Source organism: Cyprinodon tularosa, unplaced genomic scaffold (genome assembly GCF_016077235.1).
Source record: "Cyprinodon tularosa strain WSP-4 unplaced genomic scaffold, ASM1607723v1 ctg260, whole genome shotgun sequence".
NCBI lineage: Eukaryota > Metazoa > Chordata > Actinopteri > Cyprinodontiformes > Cyprinodontidae > Cyprinodon > Cyprinodon tularosa.
Window position 1 is genome coordinate 710,397 of NW_024038962.1, and position 20,989 is coordinate 731,385.

General features: G+C 40.3%; 1 protein-coding gene across 2 annotated transcripts in view; it reads right to left on the reverse strand.

Moving 5' to 3' along the window:
* Positions 1-567: 567 nt before the first annotated feature.
* Positions 568-20,989, reverse strand: part of dlgap1b (discs, large (Drosophila) homolog-associated protein 1b) — a 136,845-nt gene continuing 116,423 nt past the window's right edge. The window contains exons 7-12 of one of the 2 annotated variants that reach the window (XM_038289017.1): positions 10,416-10,789; positions 10,256-10,335; positions 6,041-6,459; positions 4,919-5,010; positions 3,097-3,249; positions 568-2,632 (exon numbers count right to left, since the gene is read on the reverse strand). In XM_038289017.1, the coding sequence (XP_038144945.1) occupies positions 2,417-2,632; positions 3,097-3,249; positions 4,919-5,010; positions 6,041-6,459; positions 10,256-10,335; positions 10,416-10,789 (1,334 nt within the window). In that variant the 3' untranslated portion in view covers positions 568-2,416. Of the gene's footprint in view, positions 2,914-3,096; positions 3,250-4,918; positions 5,011-6,040; positions 6,460-10,255; positions 10,336-10,415; positions 10,790-20,989 lie in introns of both variants that reach the window. The other variant, XM_038289018.1, reaches the window with a different exon arrangement.

Sequence of the window (20,989 nt, forward strand, 5' to 3'; positions counted from 1 at the left end):
ACAGTGATATAATTTAATCATTTATTTTTAAGTTTTTAATTATTGGCAGTTGGCTAATAAAAATGATTTAAAACAGCAAATAAAAAACGACCTGCACTCTCCACTTAAAAAAAAAATGTACATGCACTACCCCTGTACCCGCTCCTGAGAGGGAACACCTATTAAATGCGTGCAAGAGCGCGCACAAGCCCATTTCTCCTCGTGCGTGCTGTTTAAAAGTTGCTTCTTTGCATCACTCATACAAGCTTACTTTCCAAAAGAAGATTTGCATTTTTTCCACTATGTCAGACTCACCACCAAGTGAAAATGGGGACGAGCACGTAGGACTGCCTTACGTAAACATATCACCAGAATGATTAACAATTAGGAGGACCACTGATTTTGATGATCCACCGGGAAATAGAACATCCTCCACTATACCTTTAATAAACAATTACCCCGCACTATTTTATTCACTCCTTGTGCAACTTAAATAATAGAAAATGACCAAAATTAACAGCTTGAAATATAACAATCTGTGTAATGATTCTGTACAAACTTAAGTCAATTACTGTAATAAACTGACCGTTCCATGATATTCTAATTTATTGAAATATATTTCAACACTCATATGAAGTCAGACACACACTCTAACCTCATTCACTCACACACGTACTCAACATGCCTCTTCCCCTGAGACTGCTGTTGTGCTCAACTATTGTAGTAGAAATTAAGGCTGATTACACAAACAGAAAAAAAAAAAAAACGAAAAGGTGGCTTTCATGCAAAAAAAGCCAATAAATAAAATCCAAACACAGTATAAGGGCCGTGTTGTTAGTGCATATTAATACTGATAACAACAATATTCACAATGTCAATAAACAGTGACCATCCAATTCATAAATCAAACATAAATACAAAATATTGGAAATAGAAACTTTCTGTATGACTTTTCCCAATTTCTTCATTTGGAGGCAAAGATGGACACACAGTGAGGGGAAATGGTCCCGGTCCACTTCTCTAGATTGAACACTACCAAGAAACGTCTCTTGGCTAGAAATGACGTTTAAGAAAAATATAGTACAACTACAGTATATTTTACCAAATATCAGTATTTTAGCTTTGTTTGATTCACAACACCTGTTTAAGAACAAACTTATAAAAAAAAAAAAGCATCGACATGAGAGTCATGTTATGGTATACTTGTTTCCTTTTTACAGACATGTTTTTCTGAGTTTAAAATGCGAAAGGACTGGTTTGGGTTTGTAGATGCTGCTACCATGACAGTGAGGACCCTTTAGGCTCTAGAAAAATAGGAAGCACTTTTGAGATCTAGATGAAAGCAAAAGCCTTTTATGACACTTATGCACACATAATTACAATTGCAGTTCTTTCAAAATAAGGACTACAGTTCCAACCTCTCGACCTAAAATGTCTTTTTTTTTCTCCCAATGACACTTAAAGTGTCATCTGATTTTGTCAAACACACCATTTTTCAAAAGTATTCACATGCCTTGAACTTTTTTTTTCACCCATGTCACATTGCAACCACAAACCTCTAGTTTTATATGATAATATGCTGAGTGGAACAGGATACACTGTTTTCCAAATATTTTACACTTAGAAATATAAAAAGTGTGGTGTGCTTTTGCATTTATCTCTAATTACACGGATACCTGATCACTGTTCTGTAGGCCTCAGATGTATAATAGCTCTGGAGGACAGGCAGAGTTCCACATCTTAGGTTGGAAAATCTTTTTAAAGGACATCTATTAGTTGTGCCCTACGAAATGAGAAAAAACTACACTTTATGGCTCCGAAAATCCTTAAAGGAAATTCGTAAAAAATAAATTAAGCTGCGTATCTTTTTACTTTCAGTTTACTTTATGTGGTAGAACACACCTTTCCACAACGTAACAGGGTAGTGGCTGCATCATGCTGTGGAGTTGCAAATCACTTTGAATACAAAGTGAAACATAGTGGTAGCAGCAGCATTTCCTTTTATGAAAAAGCTATACTTTGGGGTGGAGCATAACAATTAACTAGTGAAACCTTTTGATTTTGTGATCCTAATGTGACAAGTAAAAAAAAAAAAAAAGTTGAGGCAGGTGCAACTCAGTCAAGTAGTATTAGGCCATTTAATAGAAGAGGCTTCTCTTAGACAAACCTTTATGGGTGATGAACAGGATTGCTACATCAAAGCTGGGAAAAGGGAAATGAGGGCGATGGGAGATATATAAATAATTCAATAAATAGTGTCAATGTACATGCCCTGTTTAGACAACTTCCATGGCGAGTGAGCCCACAGTGATCTGGAAAACTCGGCAGAAAAGGTGAGTATAGCAAGTTATTCCCCTACCCTTCCCATTTAGTGCTACTACAGTGTTTATGAGACAGTGTAGATTATTAGACGTGTAGGCGTACGCATCCATGCGTCTCAGAGTCTGGTCTGAGCTTCGGGAATATAGATCTCGATGCTGTCTGCGCTCTCCGTCGCTGAGCTCTGCCGCACTGATGCAGCACGTTTGGCAGCAAGCAGGCGTTTGCGAGCCTCCAGGCGCTGGCGCTCAGAGCTCTCCAGCGAGTGGTCCCTTGCCAGAGGTGGGTGGCCCTTCAGGGGCTTCTTTGGCACAGGGAGGGGAATCCTTCTCTCCTGGATAAGAATGACAAATAGTCTTACAGCTGGTATTCCTCAGGGGCAGATTGAAGCTAAAACAGCAGGACAACTGCAAGTTTGCATGAAGGTTATACAAAGTACTTGGCGTAATAATATGAGAGCATGCAATCTCTGATAAGGTTATGGTTCACAGTGGTAGCCATTTGCGTGGGGTAAGAGAGCACGATGGTGGCCGTTGCATGAGGTAAAAAGACCATTGGAGATGGACAGGCTCCAACGGTGCATGGCAGGTAGAGTAGCTTCTCAAAAGCAGCTCACTGTCAACAACAAGATAGAGCAAAACACACAAGACAAGCAGCGGTGTCAGGCAGGCAACATGTATATGCATGCTACAACAAAGCCAACATGACAGCAGAAAACATGCAAGGTTACCGAAGCATTCCAAATTCATATTAGGGCTAAGCGTATAAGATTCGTTTTGGGACTTTATGTGTACGCACCTGAATTTCTGGGGGGGTTAGAGGTTTCCAGTTGTTAGCTTTGAGCTGGTGGAGTTCGTCAAACTTCAGGCTAATGTTCTCGATGGACAGCTGGAGCATGTCCCAGAAGCCCGCCAGATCCTGCGAGACGGGCCGTGGATGTGCATTTGGGTTCTGGCATGTACACATGAACACAAGCATGCAGATTAATATGTTTATATGCATGATTACTCACAGCTGTGGAAATCTACATTTCCTCTGACAGGTTATTTGGTATGTGAATACGAAAGCTTTAATTGGTCACTTGGCATTATACTGTAATTAGTGAAGACACAGCTTGTTTTAAGTGTATGTGTTGACTACAGCCCTAATTTTTTTCTTAAAATTTGGATCATGAAGGTATTCAGAAGGTTTTACTTTCCTTTATTACATTTTTGTATGTATTTTACATGGTAAACTAACACAGTGCAACACTTAATCAAAAAAAAAAAGATTGATGCAGACAGTTCTTACAAATAAACATTAGGTGTGGCTTACATTTGAATTCAGATCATTGGGTTCAGTACTTTCTATTTGTTTGAGATTATTATTTCACCAAAATAACAATTACAGAAATAAATGGATCGGGCAATTCTAGCACATGAAAATGTGTATAAACTATTACCATGTAGGTTCAGCTGCATGTTTAAGGCTGCTGTAAGGTAGTCTACAGTGTTTTGTCACCTCTCAAAGGTTTTCCTCAAAGACAACACTGTATTGGTTACTGTGCATCTCCCCATCAAATGGCCAGCTTCTACATACCAGCTGCAAGAAGCATTCCCACTGCATGATGCTGCCACCACCCTGCTCCACACTAGGGATGTTCTGTTCAGGCTGACATGCAGATTTTACAAAATCTGCATGTCAGCTTACATAGCATTTTGCATAAAGGCCAAAAAGCTCACGTTTTGGTCTCATTTTAACAAGTTGCCTTTTTCCAAATGTTTGATACATGGCTTGTTATCAATATTTCTAAAGGATTCTTTTCAAGGAAAGAATTTTTCCACAATGACGTCAGGATAAGTAAAATGCAAAACTAGGTTTTCAAATTCATATTATCTCATCTGTGGATTCATGTAGATTTTCTGGAGTTGTCATGTTCTTTTTCTATTCTATCCTATGCTAATCTATTGTATGACTCAGCCTTAAAACCAAACAAATCTAGGGTTACAACCTAATATGTAAGCTGGTAAAGACCTCTGGTCTTTTTTGAGGTCTTTGCTCAAACAAATCTTGGAGGGTCCCAAACAGAACAGAATGCCTCATACAGGAAATTACACACAGGTGAATTACTTTACGTTAACTGTTTCATTCAGGGGGATCAGGGCGACAGGAGCTCAGTAGAATGTAAATACAACTTTTCAGATTTATATTAGTGAAGATTTCCTTAAAACAAGTTTTCATTATTTCACTTCACAGCTATGTTGATCTTTGAGACATAGCGTTATGTATATGTTTGCAAAGGAGCATATTCGAATCAAATAATATGATATTGTGCAGGACTAATAAAAAACTAAACCTTTGTTTAGTCTCCTAGTTTCTTTTCAATGGCTAGCTTTCTTGTTATGTAAGACAAAGAACTAAAGGGTATGGCATTAAGACTCATAGATCCATCTTTATCAGGCTAACGGCTAAACTCAGTCAGATCTTTTCGATATGTGATAGATGGAACTGATGGGATGTCTACACTGTATGCATAGTTAATGACTGCTAGTTTGGCCTGTCAGCATGATTTGTGCAGGATGATGTCAGTGTAGATGGGGTGGGTGGGCGGGGGGGATGAAGAGGATGAGGTGACACATACCAGATTCTCCTCACACAGCTCCCGGAACTGCTGAAACCTCTGGGACATCAGCAGCTGGGCACTCCCCACTGCACTGCGGATCTTCCCTAGGACTGCAGAAGGCACAGAGGCACATGCATGCACACACACAGACACACACACACACACATACCAGACACATGCACACTCAATTCACAATGCAATTACTCACAGAGCTGCATACTGCAGGCATGCTGCACCACTCACAGGAGGGAGGTTCATTGGCAATGTAACAAAAGAATTGAAGCTTTACAGGATACAACCTATTCTGGATCAGACAATATCCACCTGAATTACATATGCTTAAACATTTTGCATGCTATTTAACTTGCAAAATAAAATGCCTCATTTAGTGTCCTGAAATGTTACTATAACCAAGATCTGTTACAAAACCTAATCATGTAAACATAAATAACTGTTGTTCTGGGGCTGACATTTGAGATGATAAATAATATACATCAATGCAAGAATTTTTCTCCAGAAGAAAACAGCTGCTTGTGGAATCAGAACCTGAGAAGGAGAGAGATGTGTCGGCACTGAGTCTTCTGCGCTTTCAGAAAGTGTGTGTGTCTGGTAGCGTGGGATCTGGGAAAACATAACCTTGAAACACCCTCCCTGTTCTCTGAGTTCTGTGAAAGAATCCCTCGCCTTGAACCAAAAACACTAGCTGCATAAGCAATGACATTTTTAGAGAGGCATGAAAACAGCTGCACAGCAAAGGACAGGTATAAATACGAGGGCTTCCTGCCCAGGACTTGTTTGCTCACACTAGTATAACTGTGCACTCAGTAGCTTCTCAGGATTTTCTTCAAGATCAAATAGTTGCTTTGGAACAGAACTGAGGGAAGTCTGTTTGGATGGAAGATCATTATACAGACTAGAGGACACATCTGGGGCTGGGGCCGGCAGTGGTCTATTGATAAGTATGCACGGTATGTCTGCAGAGGCCAGAGGGCCTGAGACAGGAACAAGCAGCTATTGTGGTCCGATATCATGAATACCGGCATCCTGCAAATCTAGGAGTGTTACAATGATAGAAAACCACATCTAATACTTATATACAGGTTTCTTCATAAGACATTTACATCAAATGACCCAACTTACCATCATCAGACAGCTCGTTCTCCACCTCATCCTGCTCCATCTGTCTGCACCAGCCCTCCATGCGTTGCGTTTCAGCTTGCAGCAACTTCAGGAACCAGCGGCCATCACGAGGGCACACAGAACGGCTCACCGCCTCCAGATTTTCCACTGCCACCGGTTCAGGCACGCTGTCCATCCAGGGGTCCGGGGGAGGTAGGATGGATGGATCAAAGCCCACCTCACCATATTCATCTGCAGCACAGGCATGGTAGTGGTTCCCAGAGCCCTGGATGCTGACAGTGGAGGTGGCAGCGTCATGGGAATGCTGGTGCGGCATGGTGGCAAAATGCCGCAATGGGAGGTCAGGGGCGTCAGAGGGGTCGTCGAGGTCTGCCTGGACGGCTGTGGTCACGCTGTTGGATCGAGTCATTCTGCGGTGACTAGAAACAGATAAGGGGACAGCAATCAAATTTAAAATCATACACTGATTTGCAACAGTATTGTTATCTAATACTGGAGTGTCATACAATTATATTGGGACCAGACAAATCATTTGTATTATTATATTGTTTTTTTCGGTGCCAGACTATCACAAAGCAGAAGATCTTTCTAAATGGAAAAAAAGGTAAATAGTATTGGATAAATCTTTTTCATGAAAACCCTTTAGCAGGACAGACAAACATATTTTTTGTCCAAAAAGCAAAGCAATACATGTTAACACACCATCACAATGGAAAGCATGGTTGTGGAGATGTCACATTACTATTATTATTTTATTTTTTTGTACAAGGAATTTTGCGCTTCCTATTTGGAATTCTTGACCATCAGGCAGCATTGGACATCTTCCTGAGCACCTTCACACATTTTTATGCTGTTGTTTTTTTTTTTACACTGAATCACAAAGAAGTAGATATTTGAAGTTGTCACTTAGAATGTGAAAGAGTTAAAGGAGTGTTAATACTTTGGAAAGCACTGAATTGTTTCTCATTTTTAAGCAGCTGCTAGCTCATTAACACAGTTCCTGGGGGGGCTATGGAGAGTAAAATATTGAAATCATGATCACAGTGATCTCTGATGATAGTGATGAATGGCTTTTGTAATGCAGAACTTCTTTGTGTGTGGGTGTATGTGTGTAGAGGGGGGTGTTTTGTCACCTGTCTCATTCAGGAGCAATAGAGTGTGCTAACATCTGTCACACCGTAAAGACTGCTGTGGAGCTGACATGCACACAGACTCACTGAAGGCTTAGAAATACCCTCATTCACACAGATGGGAGACTGCAGTCTAATGTTTGGCTCACAGGAGTTGTGCCACTGCCTGCCAGGTTTTTTTTAAGTTATCAGTGAATATAAAGCCACACACAGACACTATTCAACAGTCAAGCAATGAATAATACGCTGGAAGGATGCAGGCGTTTGCACCGCACTGCTGCAAAAAACCTATTAGTGTTTTAATAGCCAAGCCTGCACAATTTACGCTGACCCAAACCTGACCGCAACCCTAAAATACAAAAACCACAGCCATAAGACTGCCTATAAGACTGACAACCATTCATCATACCACCGGATGCACACTTCTGCTCCAGAGGTACTCATCTTTAATTCCTCCCTTATCCATCCCTCCTGTTCTGTAACCATGAACAAGACCAGGGAGGGGGATTGGCACCAGCAGGATCAAACGTGAGTTTGTTTGCACTCCATGTGTGCATAAAGGCAGCCCCGGTGTGTGTAAGTATGTGTGAAGAGCAGTTAAAGAGTAACTCCAGCGGGCAGGTGTTCACTTCTAATGACTTTAGCTGAATTTCTACAACTCCTTGCAGGGGATGAGAAAGGCAAGACAAAACCCAACCCAGACAGGTATGTGCATTGATTAAGTGGAGACCAGAAACAAGAGGAAGGAGGGCTTTTAAAAAAAGAAGACAATCATTGAAAACAACTTGTAAAATTTTGGTTCAAATAAGTATTTCTATTAGAACCTATCTCGGATTTTAGGAACCTTGTAAATACATCTAATGGTGGAAAACAATTTGCTGCAAAATTCATTTTTTTCATATTCAACCCATATTCATGCAGGATATTTTCATTGAGCTTAAACAACAGGCTCTAACAGGAGCTGCAAAAGGCACAAGACTCGGAGGTTTATCTTCCACTGTTTCTCTGAACCTAAACATACAACCAAATCCATTTTAATTTTACTTGTAATGTGACAAAAAGAAGAAATAGTTTAAATGGCATAAATCCTTTATAGCGACACTGAAAAAAAAAACAGTGAGAATTTGTTTTAGGAAGAAGAACCTGAGAGAAAAAAAAGAAATCATAGTCTTCAAGTAAAATTAGTAAACCTAAGGCACTAAATACAGAACATCAAGAAAGTAATAGCTAAAATAATTATGTTTTCCATTCTCTTCTCAGCTTAACTTAAGCCTCTTTCCCACTGAAATTAGACGGTTGACTACAGGATTTTTCCCACATGGGTTGACCCGCTAACAATAAGCATTTGGCTGTCTTTTGTGAAAAAAGCTGGGTATAACCCCCCCCCCCGGCAAGATGTATGGCCTCTGACCCCCCACTGCTGCATATCTTTTGATGGCATCACACTTGGTTAGGATTGATGATGTCACCAGTGCGACAGAAATCAGGAAAGTAAACAATGAAGGGAAACATGTGAGGAAGCCAGCAAGTATTAAGTGTGTTTTATCGTTTTGTTCTTTTGTCCCTCTGAATTTCTCTCAACAGTGCTGCGCCATATTTATTAAATACAAGCAGAGTTGTGTCGACTTGTATGGTCAGACACGACTGCCACAATGTCTTTATATCCGTAAGTTGTGTCGATGGTATGTGAAATAGCAGGTAAACGTGGGTCTGATGTTTCAATTGCATGCCGATGGGAGCAGAGCAGTTTGAATGTCGACATGGGTAAGTGAGTTGTTCCCACCGACACTTAAAGCCGATTGTTCATGAGTTTAAACGTTTTTTAAGCCAGTGGGAAAAAGGTATTAGTCAGATAACAAGGAAAGGGTTTTGAAGCCTAGTTGTCTGCCAGGAGGACTTGATATGACTGTGTCACCATAAGGCTGAGTCACCATAGGACTGAGTCACCATAGGGCTCAGATTAAAAAGCCATCTGACACCAAAAAGTCCAAACCTTTTCCTGAAAGCTTAAGACACTGGAATGCAAATTTTATTTGATGGCTAAATGTTTCTTAAAACAGGAAAAGTAGATGATGAAAGCTGAATCCTTTATTTCCAGATATTTAGAATAAATAAAATGTCCTCTGGCTTAGTCAGATACAGCTTGTTTACATTTCTTACTGGAGATAGCAAGGACAGTCATAACCAACAGATGCTCATAAACATCCAAAAGCAAGGAAGTAGACTTATTTAAGTGGCTAAATAATTAATATTCACCATGAATAAATAGTTCAAGAAACTAAACATTAACCATGAAAGAAAAGGCAGACATAATGTCCCAGGCAGCCAAGGAAGACTCAAAGGTGTCTGCATGAGTTAATATTTGGCTTGGCGACTCATGGAAATCCGAGCTTGGCTGATCAGTTGAGACCTCCTCTTTGAGGAAATCCCCTTACATTCTCTGACTATTCAAGTGTGCATTTAGAAAAAGTGCTGGACTCAGCCCTCCTGGGCATCTTTGATTAAAGTCAATCTCCTTGAAATATTGAAACAAACAGCAACATGACCGACAAGTTGAAAACTTGTACTGGCTACTGAACAGAAGTTCACTGTATTAACAGGGGGAATAAAAGTAGACCAGGAGGAATTTATACTAAAATAACATTCAAGCTGGGCCTTTTCTCCTAAAACTGGTGCAAAAAGAGAACCTCTGTGTCTCTCTGAGACAAACAAACCCAATAAAACATGCATGCTCTGCTGTCTCCTCGGTCCTAAACATACACAAACAGAGACATCTCAAAGTTCTATGTGTTGAGCAAGAGATGGCTGTCAAATTTCTCTCCCTCCACCTTCTCAACCCGCCCCCCCACACACACACACACATCCTCTGGCCCAGCTGTCGCTTGGGGCCCCTGGATGAGGGGACTCTGACGCCAACCTCCCTTAAACTGGGGACAGCTGCTGAGTTTTCAGTGTGAGAGGAGGGGTTTGGGGGTCAGGAGCTTGCAAACCACACCACCAACCCTGTATGTCTACACAAGCCCAATGCTCTAGTGTATACTTCCCTTTAGACTGATCAGGTTTCTCCCTTTGTGTGCCCACTCACCATCGGTCATCCTCCACCTGAATTCCTATTGACTGGAATTTAGACTGCTCATCTGTTGGCCCTCCTTCCTCTGGGTCCACCTAATGGGAGAGAAGAATCTGTCAGAACTGTGGGCGGGGTATGTTTTCAGTTCAAGCATAAAAAATGGTTTTCTTCAAACCTGAATCCCGATGGAGAGGCACTTTCTAAGCGCTTCTCTCTGTGCCTTGCTTTCAGCCGTGACAGAGGTGGTGGCCGTGGCAGTGATGGTGATGGTGCTGTTAGTGACGTGCTGGCTGACCGGGCCATGCACCTGAGCATTGGCTGCCTCAATGGCCGCCGTCAGGGCTTTCATGCTGTCAATGCTCTCAGTGGAGTTGGAGAGTCCTTGCTGGGAGCTGATGCCCGCTCTCTGGCTAGGGCCTCCGTCCATGTAAGCATCCTGGGCTGACTCAGTGCTGCTCTGTGCGGTTATGGAGATGAACGGTTTGGATGGGGTCATTCTTGGCGGAACTGGCGGAGGAGTCTTTTTGTATGTGGTGATACATGATGACACTGCAGAAAAAGTACCAAAAAAAAAACATAAATAAATGTGTACCTGCAGTAAATACAACTTCATTCATGCAACAGCTTGAAGTGTTTTGCCTGTTGGTATTTGATAATTTAGGTTTTGACAATGAAAAAGCTTTTCCACAAAATTAGCCTTTTATTTAAATATTCTTAATCACTCACTTAATATTTCTAAAATCATGATCAATTTGAGAACATTTATTGAGACTAGAAAAAAATAAAATTAAGAACAAACATCAAACCATTTTAAAAGTTGGAACAAATCTCTAGCTAGAAATAGGGAAAAGAAAAGAAAATGTCTGTTAATTGTTCCTTAATTTTCATAGGTTAAGAAATGGTAACAAGGGCTTTTGATATCAATATATGAACCTTTTAAAATTACAATTTACCAACACTTTCATTAGCACTCCATTTCTTTTCATTTATACCACTCTTCCTAAGCATCTGCTTCTTATGCAACAAGATAAGGGCAGAGGGCTAACCGGTGCATTGGGGATTTACAGATTAGGCTTTTTGTAGTTGGTAATGATTTCTTCTGTAGACTTTCTACTTTTGAATCCAAAAAAAAGGAGAAAAAAAATTGGAGAATTCAACTGATTCATGAAACAAGGTCCAAAACTATTGAGTTCTGTAAAATTAGGACAATATGCACCAAATGAGTTTATAAATTAGAAATAAAAAGACTTCTTCCTTTTGGTTTGCTCAGAACTGATCAGAGCCAATAACGGAAAAACAAGCCACCTGATTGGTCAATCACCTATCCATCCCAGGTACTGGCATAAAGGACAGTGAAAGAACTCTCATTTGGCCCAACATCTTTCAGCTTCTTTTCCCCCACATTCTATAGTCAATCAACACACACCTTTGGCTGAAATACTGGAGTCAAATGATTGGTGGAATTAGGGCCAACTTTGGCAAATCGAAGACTCATCTTGTAATAGGATTAACATGTCAGCTTCTTGGACCCACTGATCTATACGATTAGGCTTTTACACGCCGACAGTCTTTAAAATGGTAATACAGACAAAATGTTTGCCTGCTCACCTGTTTGTCTGTTGCTAGCACAAATAATTACAAAAGAGGTTAATTGACGCCATGGAAATGCACAACAGATCTCTATTCTACCTGAATGAATGTTAAAAAAAGACATAATGAGAGCTGTCTTTTATAACACGCTCATTCTTTCTGTCAGCATTCCCTCCTTCTCATGTTACAACTACAGGTCCTGTACAGACAATGGAGACTCTCACACATCCTGACTCAGAAGCCTCTCTATATTCCAGCAGAGAAAACCCCCCCAAAAACAAAATGGCCATCTCCTAACAACGTTATGACACAGAATCTCCTTTTCTGGATGGTACTGTCATCCGAACTAGGTTGCACGCTCTACATGTTCTATGGGAAAAGTAGGTCAGCGGGTTTCCTGGCTCTCTTCTAATCCCTGCAAAAGCCAAACATCCTACCCCGGTGAGATTGTGGCTCTGCGTGCAGCAGACAACCTGTTGACAACCACACCCAGCCCTAGAACCAGAGTCCAAAAACAATTAGAGCTCGGGATCTTGTTCGCTTTGTGTCCTGACATACTGAAGGTGAACAGAGGGGTGACTTCATGTTGATTTTGATTTGCCCGAGTCATCCGCCGCCTTCTGCCACAGCAGGGATTGGATCATCCCAGACAAGGTTTCAGTCAGGTTTTGACAAGCTGGAAATACATGTCAGATGAGCTTTACTGTAATGAGATCATGGTTGCTCATGTGATGGTCTTTAAAGGACATAGGGGACATAAAAAACAAGGTTTGTACTTCAACATATGAATCCAACATGACCAAAACCAATTAGGGGTAAAATAAAGTAAGTAAGCATGTCTTAAAATGTTTAACCCCTACAGCAACAAACAGTGTCAGGGGACATTTCTGCATTTTAAAGTAACACCAAATGTAGCACACAGTTGTGAAGTAGAAGGAAGGAGGGAAGAAAAGCTTTTTTTGCACACAGAAATGGAATTTTATTTTGATCACTCTGGTTCAATAGTCTTTTTGGGCATGTTTCAACCTGCTTTTCCCATCCAAAGGCTGAAATCCCTGCTTACTAATGCTGTTTATACTGATCTTGAATTACGCACAAATTAAATCTACTTAACAGATGTTTCCTCTGGGGTGTGAATCGTTTTATTTTGGGGTATCAGTGTATGAGGTAGGAAAGTAGATTCTGAGATGTAAAAAATCTGGAAAACAATGCATCATTTTCCTTTGACTTCCTAAACATGTCCTTCTTTGTGCCATTCAAAAACACAGAGGTTTCTGCTTGTAACCTGGAATAAATCTGATAAAGTAGTAGTAATACTTTAACTGGCCTTTGGGAACATAATTGTTAAGAATTAAGGGGAAAAAAGGCATTCAGATGCACTGAGGGGCGGGTGAGGTCCTCCCCCTAACAACCAAGTGGTTCAAAGGATAAAATGTCAGCTGCTTTCAGACAGTCTATCCCCTGAAGTAATCTAAAAGTCACACAAGGGTGTGTGATGGGGTGTGTGTGAGTGTTTGTGCACTTCTCCCTGGCCATCTGAGGAGTTAAAGAGGGTTTTCATCTGCTCAATACAGCATTCTATGAAATTGGAGCTGGCAAGTAGCATCCCACCTTGCTGTCAGGGCCAGAGCTAGGGACTCCAGAGAATGACAAGCGGCTTTGAATGCCAGGGCAGGTTAAATAAACACCCAGGAGTCTGGACTAGCCCACTCACACATGAGCGAAGGTGCAGGTCTGCAGAGAAACACTTTGAATACAGACACAAGCCCGCTTAATGTTTCTGCCTTTCAACATCACGATGGGGGTGGGAGTGCAGACTTCCTGTCCGTGACATGCTCTCCATCCATCAGAGGCCATTGTCAACAATGTGCTGGTCGGTGCAAAGGAATACGTTGGAGTAAAGGTACAGGTGCTGGTCATAAAATTAGAATATCATGAAAAAGTAGATTGATTTCAGTAATTCCATTTAAAAAGTGAAACTTGTATATTATATTCATACATTACATACAAACTCATATATTTCAGATGTTTATTTTGTTTAATTTTGATGATTACAAATGACAACAAATGAAAATCTCAAATTCATCATATCAGAAAATTAGAATATTACTGAAGACCAATAAAAACAAAGGATTTATAGAAATGTTGGCCAACTGAAAAGTATGAACATGAAAAGTATGAGCATGTACAGCACTCAGTATTTAGTTGGGCCTCCTTTGGCCTGTATTACTGCAGCAATGCGGCGTGGCATGGAGTCGATCAGTCTGTGGCACTGCTCAGGTGTTATGATAGCCCAGGTTGCTCTAATAGTGGCTTTTAGCTCTTCTGAATTGTTGGGTCTGGTGTATTGCATCTTCTTCTTCACAATACCCCATAGATTTTCTATGGGGTTAAGGTCAGGAGAGTTTGCTGGCCAATTAAGAACAGGGATACCATGGTCCTTCAACCAGGTACTGGTAGCTTTGGCACTGTGTGCAGGTGCCAAGTCCTGTTGGAAAATGAAATCTGCATCTCCAAAAAGTTGGTCAGCTGCAGGAAGCATGAAGTGCTCTAAAACTTCCTGGTATGTGGCTGCGTTGACCCTGGACCTCAGAAAACACAATGGACCAACACCAGCAGATGACATGGCACCCCAAACCATCACTGACTGTGGAAACTTTACACTGGACTTCAAGCAACGTGGATGAAGTGCCTCTCTTCTTTTCCTCCAGACTCTGGGACCTTGATTTCCAAAGGAAATGCAAAATTTACTTTCATCAGAGAACATGACTTTGGACCACTCACCAGCAGTCCAGTCCTGTTTCTCTTTAGCCCAGGCAAGACGCTTCTGACGCTGTCTGTGGTTCAAGAGTGGCTTGACACAAGGAATGCGACAGCAGAAACCCATGTCTTTCATACGTCTGTGTGTGGTGGTTCTTGAAGCACTCACTCCAGCTGCAGTCCACTCTTTGTGAATCTCCCCCACATTTTTGAAGGGGTTTTGTTTCACAATCCTCTCCAGGGTGCGGTTATCTCTCTTGCTTGTACACTTTTTTCGACCACATCTTTTCCTTCCCTTCGCCTCTCTATTAATGTGCTTGGACACTGAGCTCTGTGAACAGCCAGCCTCTTTAGCGATGACCTTTTGTGTCTTGCCCTCCTTGTGCAAGGTGTCGATGGTCGTCTTTTGGACAACTGTCAAGTCAGCAGTCTTCCCCATGATTGTGTAGCCTATAGAACTAGACTGAAAGACCATTTAAAGGCTTTTGCAGGTGGTTTGAGTTAATTAGCTGATTAGAGTGTGGCACCAGGGGCCATCAATTTTGAACCTTTTCACAATATTCTAATTTTCTGATATGATGAATTTGAGATTTTCATTTGTTGTCATTTGTAATCATCAAAATTAAACAGAATAAACATCTGAAATATATGAGTTTGTATGTAATGTATGAATATAATATACAAGTTTCACTTTTTAAATGGAATTACTGAAATCAATCTACTTTTTCATGATATTCTAATTTTATGACCAGCACCTGTAAATTCTACTGAAGAAGACATGTGGTTACCATTTTTTTTTTTTTGGGGGGGGGGGGGGGGGGGGGGGTCTTACCATCACTGGTAAGAAATGGTAAAAAAACAGTTTGATTTGAAGAGGTGAATTCATTGGGAGAGCTGCACTGCCTCAGACCTCACACATGCAAAGACAGCCAAGGACAGGAGTTAATCAGGAATGCAACACAGGATTCCATCAAATCCTTTCACAATGATTAAGGAAAGCTCTCCTCACCTAATAATGTCAAAGATTAACAAGGAGACATATTATCTTGCATGCAATGGAAAAGGACAACTCTCTCACTTAACAGGAATGGTCTTGAGGAATTTTCCCCTCCATCCCAACAAACAGCTCTGCCTTACAGAGGTAGCTGCAGCCTGCTGTGACTATTGTTATCCCAAAAGAGTAGAGGAGTTTGTGAATGACAAACTTGCCAAAGCCCTCTCTTTTTGAGGAATGCTTCAAAAGTCTCATGCCGACAGTCTGGTGTGAAGGGCAGCTCTTTTTTTTTTTTTTTTTTTTTGGCAGAGCACTCTCCCCTCCCTTGGCTTTGATAATATCAAAGAAAGCCTTCTTCCCTCCCCCGAGACAAAGCAGCCTCCATTCATTTTTTTCCAGCCCCAGCACAAAAACGGTACTTGCCATCCCAGACTCCGGCTCTATATTTGACTCTGCAGATGACTACATCCCACACTGTGTGTCTGCATAGGTGTGCACTGCTTCCTTTGTTTTAATCACGGTGCTCAGATTGAAAGCAGACAGCTGCTTTGTAACCTCCAATCTGGGGATCTGTGATAGGCCACTTCAAAGAGCAGATGGTTTGGTTTAAGAGGGCTGGCTGACTTGGAGGAGCAAGCAAGCTCCCCCGTGCGGAGGCCAAGGGGAAATCCACTGCCCTCCGAAAACAAATACAATGATAAAGAAATGGGGGTGGATGGTGGAGGAGTGACGGCTGAGCCCAGCTGCACTTTGTTTGGGGGTGAAGGTTGGACGAGTGGGGTGGGTCTAAAAGAGAGGGAAAGACTGAGATTGAAAAAAAAAAAAGGAGGGATGAGGTTCTGTCTCCTCTCTTGGTTTATTTTTATGCTTTCTTTCTTTCTGTCTGTCACACTCAAGCAGACTCCCGCTGTGAACCAGCTGGAGCCCTTTGTGATAGTGTCACCATGGTGAAACACAGCAACACGAAGCTTGCCAGTCAGCCTGGTGTTGTACCAGCAGCAAGCAGAGGAGAGCTTCTGTTGGCCATTTGGAATGCCAACCTACAAGAAAACACAGCAGGAATGCTGGCTTGGTAGTGAAGATAACACTGGAAGTTTTTAAGCAGACAACAGGAAACACCGGCAGGTTTCAAGCCTTGAAGTGTCTGCTTTGTGGAAATAACTCAAACTCTACCAACCAGTTTGTCTTGAAATATAGTCAATAAAAAAGCTTGTCCCTCTGTTTCTGGGTCAGCTTTACAGAATAACTACCATGTTAAATAGGTTCACAATGTGCAACGTTACACCATTTCTGTGAATGGAAGGGCAACAAACACCACATGACAGGCACAATTTTGGCCTTAACACCCTAACTGGGAAAAATGTGTAAAGAAACTTTCAAAATAAAATAAAATAAATAAACCCTTTACTTTAGTAGTTATATCATTTTTCATATATGTTCTGTTCCATTTTCTGGTGGTTTATTAGTTTATGTAACTATTGTTCCTATTGACTATAAATAAGGTCAATGTTCAGCTGATTAATGAAGATCAAAACAGCTGCCTTATTTGAATGGCCCGTTATTCTGTCTGCTTAGTGTGTAGTAGTAGTAGGGCTGCAACAGATGAATATTTTGCAAATAAATTAATTAGTCAATTATTTTTCAGATTAATCTATTAATATTCGGATAGCCAAAAGTTCATCAAAGAAGAATTTTTTACAAAATTAAACCAGGTGACATTAAAATGTTTCCACTTGAGGAGATCTGGATTTAGCATATTAACCGGGGAAAGATTTTTAAAATCTTAAACGCAAAATATTTATATTTTTTCTCTCTCCCAATTTTGGTATAATTACTGCTCTAAGTTGTTGCTCTCACAGCTAAAGACATGTTTTAGAGTCTCTATACTCCAGTTAGTGATTAATTGATTAGTAAATTAGTTGATGATCATTTCAATAATCGATTAATCCAATTAATTGTTTCAGCCCTATTTAGTAGTATAGAAAATACTTTTTTTTTGTTTTTTTTAGCAGCCATTTGTATATACATCAGAGAAACAGGAAGGTGTAAATTACAATTTGACAATTCCTGAACTTTCTAATTAAAATCATTGAGCAAATTGGAAAAAAAAAATCAACTACATTTAATTAAATATTGTTATGGAAACCCTTCAAAATCTAAGAAATTGTAAACTATTATTTTGACTACATTAATTTATAAAACATATTCCACTAAAAATACCTAAACAATCCAACTTCGGCATTTTAATAACCTTTTCATGCAATAAAAAAGTTTAAAATAATTGGAACCATCTTAAACGAGGCTGGGAAAGGACCCGCTTTATCTTGGCAGTAGGGACTGGATTGGGATAGAGAGGGGATAAAAGAATATCCTGAATTTATTTGGCAGAAGTATACTTCATCAAAAAAAAAAAAAAAAAGAATGCACCAATTATAACAGATGATGTTTTTAGTCACAGCAAATTTTGAAAAAATAACTTGATGTGAGAAGATATTTTCTGCCATCCTGACTCCAACACTTATCCAAATTACCTGAATCGCATGCTCTCCTGTCTTCTACAGTTAAAAAATGTGGGTTAGCAAACCTTAACATATTTGTTATGTTATATTAACACACCCAATGAACAGCGGGGAAGGAATATCAAATGAACAAGTTCCTGCACATTGTTATTATAAAAACAAAATTATGTTTGCCGCAATTGTAAATGTGACATTTTTCTCCCTATTCAATAAGTGTACACAATTTAAGGGATGAATTCTTCTAACCTTTCTTAGGGTCAGGTTATGCTTCTGCGTTATGATTTTACATAAAAGGGAATGTATTTTTTTTACCTCAGCGGCTCAAAAAAAGCCCCTCTGAATGCTATATACAATAACCCCTTTAAAAAGCAGCTACTGACAGCTCTCTAAGCCACCTGAAAGTTCCCCTGAAAGCTTCATGTCAGTCTGCGACTCTCAGCCCTCTGAGGTCAGAGGTCACAGTAAAGGGTTTCTGCTCACCAGATGCCAGGAATCTCAGACACAATAGCTCCTGTGTGTGCCTGTGTGCATGTGTGAGCCTTTTAAAGGTGTATACTTAGCATGTGTGAATGCTGCTGAAGGAGGAAGTTGTTAATATCCTGCATTAACTTTTACCTTTCAGTAGGGTTTCTTTTCTCTTTTTTTTTGTTTTTTTGTTGCTTTCCTTGAGATAAACTTTGCCTTGCATATCAGTGCAAAGTTTTGGTATCCTCTAACTGGCAGTGATATCAACAAAGCTGAGCTGCCCTTTCTGACACAAACCTGTGTCAACAGTGAGCAAATGCTCCGCCAAGCTATTCAGTCTCTAAGATAAGACTGTGTTTACAACTGTCGGCTACCACTAAATATGGCAGCCAACTGTTTGGTGTTAAGCAACAGATTCACTTCACTTAACCTACTTTTCTGTGACCCAAGTTCAAATTGAAAGCCTGGTTACCTGCATGCTTCTGTAATGGCTTTGAGACTCCCTGCACCCACAGAGCACTGTGACAGGAGAGATTCATGTTACAATATTTCATGGACTGTTTTTATCTTGACCTTAGAACGTCTACATTTGATTGTTTATAGCTTTGTGTAAATATGCCATAAGCAGATGACTGTTCAATGTTTTAATAAATTAGCAGACATTTACTGCTATTAAATCTAACAATGCTTAGATCATCAGTAAAAAATTTTTCATCATTTCATTTAACCTTTGGAGTAAATAATCTAAAGCCTAATTGCTGAGGAGCTCTTGAGACGTTACCCTCGTGAAGAAAAGCAAAGTGTCTACTAACAGAACATGGAAGGAATCCCTACTGGAAACTGATGATATTCCTAAAGGCAAAACATGTGCTTCATCATAAGTTTATGTACTTTAAGTTTGTTTTTCCCCCCCTTGCTATCATAAAAATTTAAAGATACATACAAAATAACCCTTCAACTTGTTCCGTCATTACTGTATTTTATTAATTGTTAGCTTTAGAATCATACAGCCAAAGAATCTCATGGTAAATTTTTCCTCTCCCTTGTTCAACAATGTAAATAATGCCCTTTTAAAGCTTGGTCTCGCAAGTTTTCCAAACATTGCTTATGCTGAGTGTTGGCTAGAGCAGTGCGGTTGTGCTCTGAGAAAGTTACAAGTCCCTGGTTCGATCCCCACAGCGTGCACTCTGGGTCCCTGAGCAAGACCCTTAAGCACACACTGCTCCCCGGGCGCCACACAATGGCAGCCTACTTCTCCCAAAGGGGATGGGTTAAAATACAGATGGTTAATTTCCCCTTTGTGGGACAATAAAGGGATTTAAATATATTTATTTCTAAATGAATTCTTAAAGAGACATATTACTGGCAACTTATTAAAGATAATTAACATGGCTACAATTTACAAGTTCAATATCTTAATGGCTGTATTTCTCTATTTTTCATTTCAGAATGTCTTTTTTTATGTCAGAGTTTATTAACTTAGCCTGATGTAATTTTTTACTTATAATTTAACAAAAACACACAGTGCTTTTATGATTTTCATGAGGTGAATTTCTCCAGTGTGAGATCAATAAAGTTCAATTATATTATAAGTTTTGTGTTAATTTTAACATCAGTGCTGGCATTCAGAATAAATACATGCTAACATTTATTATTTACGAAGCAGGTCCTGTATTTGTGTGGATCAAACTCATCTTTCAGCGCCTGGTGTTTTGTTGTACTGCCTTTTAATTGTGTCTGCAGCGCCCCTGGCTGGGTGTTTTAGAGCATGATTTCTTAAAAGTCTCAAAATCTAAAAGTTTTTCCAATGTATATATCAATATCAAGATTGTATTGGCTGCCTCATGTGACCCATTCTATATATATTTTCTTGAAAATTCCACGTCATTCTCCTAATCCTCTCCAGCTAGCCCTCACCTCATGAAGCAGTGTTCACACACTAGACCTGTCCTGTCACAGCTCTAGGCCACTTCCCATTGTTCAGCATTCTTCCTTGGCAACAGCTTTAAACTGACTAGCCTATAACTACATGAAGAGACACATCAGTCCTCTTTTTTGTTCAAAAGACCTGCCTGCAGGGGACAGAGATAGAAAGAGAAAGAAAGAAAAAAAGAGAGCATAGTCATTCAGTTAAAGGGGAGAGCCGATAAATGAGTAAAAGGCAGAGACAAAAAGAGGACAGGACAAAGGAGTTAGTTTGCCATGCCGTTTCCTTCAGTTCCTGTACATTCCAGCGGCCTTGTGGGGCATAAACTTGAGGATTAGCCAAAACACTAAAGCTAACACACCCACACATCTCATGCATGCTTTCACTGCTCTCATTTCCCAAAGCATTGCTCACCGACTGACTGATACTTTAAGAGCATGGCTGTCTCACAGCGCTGAAAGACGCATCAGATGTGTCGGCAGAAATTCCAGTGG